This window comes from Physeter macrocephalus, chromosome 4 (genome assembly GCF_002837175.3).
Source record: "Physeter macrocephalus isolate SW-GA chromosome 4, ASM283717v5, whole genome shotgun sequence".
Lineage (NCBI taxonomy): Eukaryota > Metazoa > Chordata > Mammalia > Artiodactyla > Physeteridae > Physeter > Physeter macrocephalus.
In genome coordinates, this window is record NC_041217.1 from 83808221 (window position 1) to 83819380 (window position 11160).

General features: G+C 35.8%; 1 protein-coding gene across 4 annotated transcripts in view; it reads left to right on the top strand.

Moving 5' to 3' along the window:
- PHTF1 (putative homeodomain transcription factor 1) overlaps nt 1-11160 on the top strand; it is a 65252-nt gene that overhangs the window by 37870 nt on the left and 16222 nt on the right. Inside the window, exons 11-17 of one of the 4 annotated variants that reach the window (XM_028488981.2) lie at nt 268-489; nt 3031-3102; nt 3315-3443; nt 3837-4109; nt 4851-4982; nt 5497-5583; nt 5905-5940. In XM_028488981.2, the coding sequence (XP_028344782.1) occupies nt 268-489; nt 3031-3102; nt 3315-3443; nt 3837-4109; nt 4851-4982; nt 5497-5583; nt 5905-5940 (951 nt within the window). The remainder of the gene's footprint in view (nt 1-267; nt 490-3030; nt 3103-3314; nt 3444-3836; nt 4110-4850; nt 4983-5496; nt 5584-5904; nt 5941-11160) is intronic. The other 3 variants (XM_007108794.4, XM_028488982.2, XM_007108795.3) reach the window with 3 other exon arrangements.

Genomic DNA, 11160 nt, shown 5'->3' on the forward strand with positions numbered 1-11160 from the left:
CGTGAGCCATGGCCGCTGAGCCTGCGCGTCCGGAGCCTGTGCTCCGCAACGGGAGAGGCCACAACAGTGAGAGGCCCGCGTACCGCAAAAAAAAAAAAAAAAAAAAAAAAAAAGCAATTCAGAAAAATCCTTGTAGATAGACAGGTTTATCCACTCAGGTTGCCATAACAGGATACCGCAGGCTGGGTAGCTTAAACAACAGCAATTTTATATAGTTGTTTTTAAAAAGGAATAAAAAAAAATATTTGTTTTTGTTTTCCCTTAAAGGGCTGTAGATCTGGCATGAGTGGTGGCTCTCGAAGCCTCAACATGTTAAGAAGAGACTCGGAGAGCACCCGTCATGACTCGGAGACAGAGGATATGTTATGGGATGACCTGCTGCACGGCCCCGAGTGCCGGTCGTCTGTCACCAGCGACAGTGAGGGGGACCACGTGAACTCCCTTCACTCAGGGACCAAACGTGACCCCAAAGAGGATGTTTTTCAGCAGGTCTGTAAAGGTGATGATGATAGCTGATGTTTACTGTGTACTTACCATGTGCCAGGCACTGTATTATCTCATTTAACTCTACAATAACCCTGTAAGGTGGACACTATTATTATCCCTGATTTAGAGATGAGGAAATTGAGCATAGTTTTGTAAGTGAAGATATTGAAATTAGAACTCAGGGGGAAGCACTCTTGAATTCCCCTAACCTAAATGTTTCTTCCTAGGACTTTTTCTCATTATTTTTCTTAGAATGATCCTTAATGTTCACTTTATATAAGCAGGGTACATTGTTTGGTGCAGTAACCTCATATTATATTTTCATAGACATAACAGTATTATATATGAATTACTAGGAGATGGCATTGCTTGCTTCTCTAATAATGTATAAAGCAAGTGATGCTTTTAATTTTAGGTTTTCTGTTAATATCATAAAATCAGATAGCCTGGAAATGGGGATTCTTTAGGTTATTTCAACCTTCCAATCAATATAGGAATTCATTCTACATCTGCAGAAATTTTTTTACTACCTATCATGTAGTAACAATAGTTTCTACTTCTTAGAAATATTGTGATATATCTAATGAGATAATACAAAGTTCTTAGCATAATGCTTGGCAAAGAGTAAGCACCCAATACATGTTAGCATGGTTATTACTATCCACATCAGACAATCAGTTAGTCTCTGTTTAAATACTAGTGGAGCTGGAGTGATTGTTATTTCATGAGCTTTTTCCACTGCTGGATAGATTAAATGATTAAGAAACAGTTCTCATATCAGCCTTTCATATGTTTAATGCCAATGATCATGATTCTTCTTAGTTTTATTTTTTCTTTAGGCTAAATATTTCCACAATGACTTAATAAATAGTGGGTGATAGATATTCATTTGTTTAATTATTGAATTTTCTTGATTCTAAGATACCATTGATTTAGGTTACACATTTTAATGAAAAAAATTCTGCTTCATTAAATGTATACAGTTTTCAAAAACTAACTAGAAACAACATACATTTTATTATCAAAGTTTTAAGCTTTTTCCTCCAATTTTGCTATCAAAGTTTGTATCTAAATATTCTTTGCATTCAGTCTGAAGACTCATCTAAATTACCTTAGCCCTTGGTAATTATGAATAGCATCATGATGATTTTCACCTCCTTTGCACTTTTGGGATTTATAGGATAATTTTAAGGCATATGTAAGAATAACTAGGTAAGATGAAACTCACTATGTTAAACGGAATTCATCATTTCCCAATTCTCCCACCTAACCTATTCTTCTTTTATTCCCCATATTTCTAAATGTCACCACTAACCACCCAAGTTAGAAACCTTGGGGCCATTCTTGACCCCGCCCCCCATGTTTCCAATCAGTCAGCACATTTTCTTGATTCTGCTGTATAATACATACATCTGCCCACCTGTGTCCTCACTGCTTGGTGCAGACCACCATCAGCCCTCATCTGGATCCTTACAACAGCTTCTCTAGGCTTGCTCTCCTTCGTTTCGTTTTCCACACTTCAGCCAGAAAGATCCTTCTAAAATACAAATCTGATGCCATTCCCCTTACAATCCTTTAATTGCTTTTTTTTCCATTCTGGATTATTTCTTTCTGTTCCTTTATTTGCTCTGATAACAGTCTTGCATGGTATAGTTTAACTCAACTAACCTTCTTTCAGTTTCCTCATGTACTTCTGGATCTTTACACAAACTGGTTTATTTGCCTGGAACACACTTTTCTCCAATACCTATTCCTTCGTCTCACTCTTTTTTACTTTTCGGGTCTTGGCTTCAGTGATTCTCCCTTAGGAAGCCTTTTCTATATGTTCCTAAAGCATTCTTTCCTTCCCTTATCATGCTGCACAGTAACTTTATTTAATCATGTCTCCATAAGTCTGTATGCTCTGTGATGTCAAGGACTACATCTGTCTTGTTCTTTATTATATCCATAGTACATGTTACATAGTAGCTGCTTAATAAATGTTTTTTTGGCTAAATCAATTAATAAATCCATAAATGTGCATCAGCATTATGCTAAGCATTATTGTAGAAGGAGAAGAAATACACCAGATGGTTGTTTTTTAGTAACTTATATATTTGTTTGGGAACAAGATGATTTTATGGGAAATATAGGACACAATAAAAGCAGCATATAATTAGATGCAAATTTATCTGATATAGACTGTAAGGGTTTTTAATTTCAGAGAAAGGCAACATGAGTGAGGCTTGTGGCCATCAGAGAGGACATGTTGGTGAAATGGGACTTGAGTTGGTACTCGAAGAATAAGACATGATACGGCAGAGGAAAATACAGGGCTGTTTTTATCTCGACCTTTTCGTCTTGAGCTTACTATGCTTTTCTGTGTCCTGATTAGACCAGAGAAAGGTTTACCTTCTCAGTCATTCCTGTGATGTCTTAAGGCCTGTTAGCACCTCTCCCTTGTAACTTCCTACTATCCCTGGTCTAGTCATGATGCTGTAGAAATGCTTTCCTTCTTGATATCCCATTAATACACCAAGCTTATCCTCACTTCTATCCATTTAGAGAGGGAAGCAACCTTGGAGATCATGTAATCCTACCTCCCATCATTATAGGAGACACTTAGCCTCTCTCCAGGTAAGAAATTGTTTTTTGTGGAAAAAAAAGAACAACCACCAGAAACCAGCATCATGGAGGTGGTAATTGGAGTGATGAGCTTTGTGAGGGGGAGAATAGGATGACAAGGCTGAATCCTGGCAAATGTGGCCCAGGAGCTAGACAAAGGGAAAAAATATATAATGGAGGAAATAAAGAAGGAGTGGATGGAAATATTTATTTTTTCTTCTCAGAACCATTTATTCTGGCTTCAGAACTCAAGTCCTGCCTCTGATCGAGTTAGTGCAATAATCTGGGAAGGGAATGAGTGCAAAAAGATGGATATGTCTGTGTTGGAAATAAGTGGTATCATCATGAGCAGGGTAAGGTTTAATATGTTTTTGGATTTTTAGAAAAATCTATTTAATGATCAGCAGCGATTTCATAGAATGTATTTAATGATCAAAACGTTGACTCTGCTTTTGAAACACAAGTATGTGTACCTTAAATTTTGTAGTCAGTCTTCACTAGGTAGTGTATTTTTTTATTTGTTACAGAGGTCTCTGTGAGCATGATCAATTGTTCAGGTAGACTCTACAAATAGTCCTTATCTCATTCAAGCCTAAAAGTCATAAATCTGTACATCATTTTTATTTGTATTTCTTTTAGATTTAAAACAATTTAGTTTTTAATAATCTAAATAGTATTTGATAAATACTGCTTCACAACTCCATTTAGCTGTGCAGTAATGATGGATATTTTAAATTAATTCCCAGGTTAATGCGTATCAGCAAGGAGTAGGTTATCAGATGCTGGGAAATGTCGTCACCATCGGATTAGCATTTTTCCCTTTTTTACATCGACTGTTCCGAGAGAAGAGCCTTGACCAGCTAAAGTCCATCTCAGCTGAGGAGATCTTGACTCTCTTTTGCGGGGCACCACCTGTTACACCCATTATTATTTTGTCTATAATTAATTTTTTTGAACGACTGTGTCTTACTTGGATGTTTTTTTTCATGATGTGTGTGGCGGAGAGAACATACAAACAGGTCGGTAGTCAGTTAAGTAAAATTTCTTATAGTTGCTTTTGTCCTCTCTCCAGAAGTTAACGTGGGCAATGGAGGCTTGATAAGTGAACTTTTGGTATTTGTGGGTTTAACACTTGTGATACTGATTATTCACAAATGACATGCTGTAATCTGAAATTTTGCTGAGCCTACTTGCAGGGGTAAGTGGCTGAGCCAGTGAGTGAGCCTAGGTGATTGCTTAGCACCTGCGCCTCAATGTGCCCTTGATGTTTTGTATATGTAGCATATGTAGTAATTACCAAAGTGAAAATGTTTCTGTGAAAAATGGCCAAGTGAGAAATAAACTTATTGAAATTTGATAAGAGTTTGGGATTGAGGGCTTAATGTATCGGTGATATGTGCAAAAAATGTGGTTTTGAATGGAAATGTAATTTGGAAGTAAGCTAGAATTTTGTATAAACATTTGAATTTGTGAAGGTGGGGATTCACAAAGGTCTCCAAGGTATATTCCTTGAAAATGTCAAGAGTGTAGCATGTTGTGAAAAAGTATATTACTACATAATGTGCTTTGCAAGCGACAGGTTAATGAGCTATTAACAATGTTTTTTCACTGCCTGTCTTAATGACCACTGATTAGAACTTGATCCTTTTAATATTTTTTATATGCTGGGAATATTGTTTACAATTATGTAAAAATATACACACAGTGACACATGTGTACATTTCACCTTGTGGTTTGTTTTTTTTTTTAACCTTCTCTAGAGATTTTTATTTGCAAAACTCTTCAGCCATATTACTTCTGCCAGGAAAGCTAGGAAATATGAAATACCTCATTTCAGACTTAAAAAGGTGGAGAACATTAAGATATGGTTATCACTGCGTTCCTTTCTAAAGGTGAGTTTTAGCTGACTAACCATGGAATATCTGCAATAATATGCAGAAAACATGCTCACTGAAATTTCTGGTGGCAGATACTCAGTAGGCAGGGTAGTTCTATGTACTGGACAGATATCAGTGGCTGACAGACTTTCTGGACACCAGGTTGGGAGTGATCTATCTGCAGAGCTGGTAGAGCTAAGTAAATAAGAGCTTAGAAAGGGAAAAGAAAATTTAAATTCCTAGGGCAGAGTGATAAATTGAATATCTCATCTTTTTCTGACTTTTGGGGGGAATATTCCAGCTGAAAATATGTTTGTGAATCAATCACACCCTTAATTTGAATGGCATGGATCTCAGAGCTTAATTAAAGTCGAATGTGTCCAAAATATGTTAAAATCCTGTGTCACAAACATCTTATAAATGTTCATTTTCACGCCAATATAGTAAGATTGGGAATGTGAATGATGTGAGAGCTGTTGCCATCTCCGGCGGTGACCTAAAACGCTAACCTATGCATCTCACTCCACAGAGACGGGGCCCGCAGCGATCAGTGGATGTGGTTGTGTCTTCTGTCTTCCTACTGACACTTTCCATTGCTTTCATTTGTTGTGCCCAGGTAAGAGTTTCAGATCTATTTCAGTGGAAAATGGAATATAGAGCTCACTTCTGTTTTAAATCAGTTCACCGTGTTTAAGTGTGTGTGTGTGTGTGTGTGTGTGTGTGTGTGTGTGTGTGTGTATAGACAATGGACATTTGTATCTCACAGCTCTGGGAACTGGGGAGTCCAAGGTCGAGGTGCCAGCATGGTTCTGTTGAAGTATATATATTTTTAATGTGTCTACATTTCTTTTGCTAGTTTGAATACTTGTTAATTTTTCTAACTTAAAAAAAATTTTTTTTAATTTAATTTAATTTAATTTATTTTTGGCTGCGTTAGGTCTTTGTTGCTGCGTGTGGGCTTTCTCTAGTTGCGGTGAGTGGGGGCTACTCTTGGTTGTGGTGCACGGGCTTCTCATTGCAGTGGCTTCTCTTGTTGCAGAGCATGGGCTCTAGGAGCGCAGGCTTCAGTAGTTGCAGCACATGGGCTCAGTAGTTGTGGCTTGCAGGCTCTAGAGTGCAGGCTCAGTAGTTGTGGCACACAGGCTTAGTTGCTCCGTGGCATGTGGGATCTTCCTGGACCAAGGATCAAACCCATTTCCCCTGCATTGGCAGGTGGATTCTTAACCACTGCGCCACCAGGGAAGTCCTTTTCTAACTTTTGAAATGAGAATAAAGATAATTTTTAGTCCTTTAAGACTCTAAGATCATGGTAATTTAATTTTTATTAGCAAGTTTTGATTGTTAATAAAGCTATGTACTATTATGGATACAAAATGGTGATTTTCCAACTCCATTGTTTCTTCTAATTTTATTAGTTGTCACTCTAAAGTAGACTTTTTCTTTTTTCCCATTTATTCATTCATTCATTTACTATGCTATGGACTCCTGTGTTCTTATTTTTATCTAGTGGGTTATAAACTATTACTATGTTTTGATGCCTAAATTGTCCCAGATTTGGCCATTGGGAGACCCTTAAAGCCCCTTCCTGTGTTCTTTTGACAGATCCCTGTATCTTTATTTATTTATTTATTTTGGTACTTCTATGTTTTCTTTATTACAAGAAGTTACAGCCTTATCCTGTACTTTTCCATTGATTGAATTTTAACTTAATTCTGCTATGGTCAGAGAACATGCTCTGAATGTTTTCAGTCGTTTGAAATATGTAGAATTGCTTTATTATCCAGTATATGGTCAGTTTTATTAAATCTTTCATCAGCACTTTGAAAGAATTTGTATCCCACTGTTTTAGAGAGCAGCGTTCTCTCAATATAAATTAGCCCAAGTTTACTAGTTGTATTGCTGAAATTTCCTGTGTCCCTACTCATCTTTTTGGTTTGCTTATTCTGTCAGCCACTGAGAGAGGTGTGGTCAAGTCTGCTCCGATGGTGGATTTATCTTTTTTCTCCTTTTATTTCTGTCAATTTTTGCTTTATATGTTTTTAAGCAGTGTAACTGGGTGCATACAGATTTAGAATTGTTTTCCATCTCCTTGGTGGATAGACTTTTATGTCCTTTATAGTTATTTTTTTTCCCAATCCAGGATCAGTTATTACATTTAGCTGTTATGTCTCTTTAATCTCCTTTAATCCTGAACAGTGTCAGGCTTTCTTTACCTTTCATGACCTTATAAAATGTCTCTATTTCTAATGTTTCTTAACTTAAAGTCTACTCTATTTGATATTAATTTAACTACACCATCTGCCTTTTGATTAGTTTTTGTATGCAATATCTTTGTCTACCCTTTTTCATTTATTTTGTCTTTGTATAGTTCTGTCTCATAATCAGCATATCCTTTTTTGGTTGCTTGTTTCTTTTTCTTTTTTTTTTTTTTTGCTGTTAATCTATCAAAGTGCTTTAATATCTTTAGTGATATATTTTTTTCAGTGCTGAAAGGTTATTTTATTAATTTATTTTGGTAACAGATCTGGGTTTATTACAAAATATATTTTCTTTTTGAGCTTTTTACCTCTCTCTCTCTTTTTTATTGAAGTATAGTTGATTAACAATGTTGTGTTAGTTTCAGGTGTGTACAGCAAAGTGATTGAGTTATGCACATATATGAATATATATTATTTTCAGATTCTTTTCCCTTATAGGTTACTACAAAATATTGAGTATAGCTCCCTGTGATATATATACCATATCTTCTTTATCCATTCATCTGTCGATGGACATTTAGGTTGCTTCCATGTCTTGACTGTTGTGTGGATGTGTCTTTTTGAATTATGGTTTTCTCAGGGTATATGCTCAGTAGTGGGATTGCTGGGTCACATATGGTAACTATTTTTAGTTTTTTAAGGAACCTCCATACTGTTCTCCATAGTGGCTGTATCAATTTACATTCCCACCAACAGTGCAAGAGGGTTCCCTTTTCTCCACACCCTCTCCAGCATTTATTATTTGTAAACTTTTTGATCATGGTCATTCTGACTGGAGTGAGGCGATACCTCATTGTAGATTTAATTTACATTTCTCGAATAATTGGTGATGTTGACCATCTTTTCATGTGCCTTTTGGCTATCTGTATGTCTTTTTTGGAGAAATGTCTACTTAGATCTTCTGCCCATTTTTGTATTGGGCTGTTTGGTTTTTTGTTATTCAGTTGTTTGTATATTTTGGAAATTAATCCCTTGTCAGTCTCATCATTTACAAATATTTTCTCCCATTCTGTAGGTTTTTTGTTTTGTTTATGGTTTCCTTTGCTGTGCAAAAGCTTTGACATTTAATTAGGTCCCATTTGTTTATTTTTGTTTTTATTTCCATTTCTCTAGGAAGGTGGATCAAAAAAGATCTTGCTGTGATTTATGTCAGAGTGTTCTGCCTATGGTTTCCTCTAGAAGTTTTATAGTATCCAGTCTTATGTTTAGGTCTTTAATCCATTTTGAATTTATTTTTGTATATGATGTTAGAGAAATGTTCTAATTTCATTCTTTTACATGTAGCTGTCCAGTTTTTCCAGCACCACTTATTGAAGAGGCTGTCTTTTCTCCATTGTATATTCTTGCCTCCTTTGTCATAAATTAGGTGACCATAGGTGCATGGGTTTATCTCTGGGCTTTCTATCCTGTTCCACTGATCTATATTTCTGTTTCTATGCCAGTACCATACGGTTTTGATGACTGTAGCTTTGTAGTATAATCTGAAGTCAGGGAGCCTGATTCCTCCAACTTCGTTTTTCTTTCTCAAGATTGCTTTGGTTATTCGGGGTCTTTTGTGTTTCCATACAAATTAAAAATTTTTTTGTTCTAGTTCTGTGAAAAATGCCATTGGTAATTTGATGGGGATTGCACTGAATCTGTAGATTGCCTTGAGTAGTATGTTTATATTAACAATATTAATTTTTTTAGCCTAAGAAACCAGTATATATATATATATATATATCTTTCCATCTGTTTGTGTCTTCTTCAGTTTCTTTCATCAGTGTCTTATAGTTTTTGGAGTACAGGTATTTAGCCCCCTTAGGTAGGTTTATTCCTAGGTATTTTATTCTTTTTGATGCAGTGGTAAATGGGATTGTTTCCTTAATTTCTCTTTCTGATCTTTTGTTGTTAGTGTATAGAAATGCAACAGATTTCTGTGTATTAATTTTGTATTCTGCAACTTTACCAAATTCATTGATGAGCTCTGGTAGTTTTCTGGTAGTGTCTTCAGGATTTTCTATGTATAGTATCATGTCATCTGGAAACAGTGACACTTTTACTTCTTCCTGTCCAATGTAGATTCCTTTTATATCTTTTTCTTCTCTGAATGCTGTGACTAGGACTTCCAAAACTATATTGAGTATAAGAGGTGAGATTGAGCACCCTTGTCTTGTTCCTGATTTTAGAGGAAATGCTTTCAGCTTTTCACTGTTGAGTATGATGTTAGCTGTGGGTTTGTAATATATGGCCTTTATTATGTTGAGGTATATTCCCTCTATGCCCACTTTCTAGAGAGTTTTTAATCATTAGTGGATGTTAAATGTTGTCAAAAGCTTCTTCAGCATCTATTGACATGATCATGTGGTTTTTATTCTTCAATTTGTTAATGTGGTGTATCACACTGATTGATTTGTGGATATTGAAAAATCCTTGCATCCCTGGGATAAATCCCACTTGATTATTTAATGTATTGTTGGATTCAGTTTGCTAGTATTTTGTTGAGGAGTTTGCGTCTATGTTTATCAGTGATATTGGCCTGATTTTCTTTTTTTGTGATACCTTTGTCTGGTCTTGGTATCAGGGTGATGATGGGTTCATAGAATGAGTTTGGAAGTGTTCCTTCCTCTGCAATTTTGGGAATAGTTTCAGAGTGTAGGTGTTATCTCTTCTCTAAATGTTTGGTAGAATTCGCCTGTGAAGCTATCTAGTCCTGGACTTTTGTTTTCTGGGAGTTTTAAAATCACAGATTCAATTTCAGTACTTGTGATCAGTCTGTTCATATTTTCTATTTCTTCCTGGTTCAATCTTGGTAGATTGTACCTTTCTAAGAATTTGTCCATTTCTTCTAGGTTGTCCATTTTATTGGTACATAGTTGCTTGGAGTAGTCTCTCATTTATAATTTATTGATTTGGGCCCTTTTTTTTCTTTATGAGTCTGGCTAAAGGTTTATCAATGTGTTTATCTTTTCTAGGAACCAGCGTTTGTTAATAGTTTTATCGATGTTTTCTATTGTTTTCTTAGTCTCTATTTCATTTATTTCTGCTCTGATCTTTATGATTCCTTTACTTCTACTAACTGCATTTTGTTTGTTCTTCTTTCTCTAGTTGCTTTAGGTGTAAGGTTAGGTTATTTGAGATTTTTCTTGTTTCCTAAGGTAAGCTTACATGTGGGACCTTCCCGGACCGGGGCACAAACCCGTGTCCCCTGCATCGGCAGGCGAACTCTCAACCACTGCGCCACCAGGGAAGCTCCTCTAGCTATTTTTTTTTTAATTTCCTCTTTGATTTCTTCAGTGATCCATTGGTTGTTTGATAGCATATTGTTTAGCCTGCACGTGTTCATGTTCTTTTCTTGTAGTTGATTTCTAATCTCATAGTGTTGTGGTCAGAAAAGATGCTTGATATAATTTCAATTTTCTTAAATTTACCAAGGCTTGCTTCGTGGCCCAGTATGTGATGTATCCTGAAGAATGTTCCATGTGCACTTGAAAAGGATGTGCATTCTGCTGCTTTCAGATGGAATACTCTATAAATATCAATTAAGTCCATCTAGTCTAATGTGTCATTTAGGGGCTGGATTTTCTTATTAATCTTCTGTCTGGATGATCTATTGATATTAGTGGAATGTTAAAATCCCCCATTATTATTGTGTTACTGTCAATTCCTTTTTTTATGTCTGTTAACATTTGCCTTATATATTGAGGTGCTCCTATGTTGGGGACACATGAATTTACAATTGTTACATCTTCTTTGATTGATCCCTTGATCAATATGTAGTGTCCTTCTTTGTCTCTTGTAACTGTCTTTATTTTAAAGTCTATTTTGTCTGATATAAGTATTGCTACTTCAGCTTTCTTTTGATTTCCATTTGCATGGAATACCTTTTTTTTTAACATTTTTATTGGAGTATAGTTGCTTTACAATGGTGTGTTAGTTTCTGCTGTATAACAAAG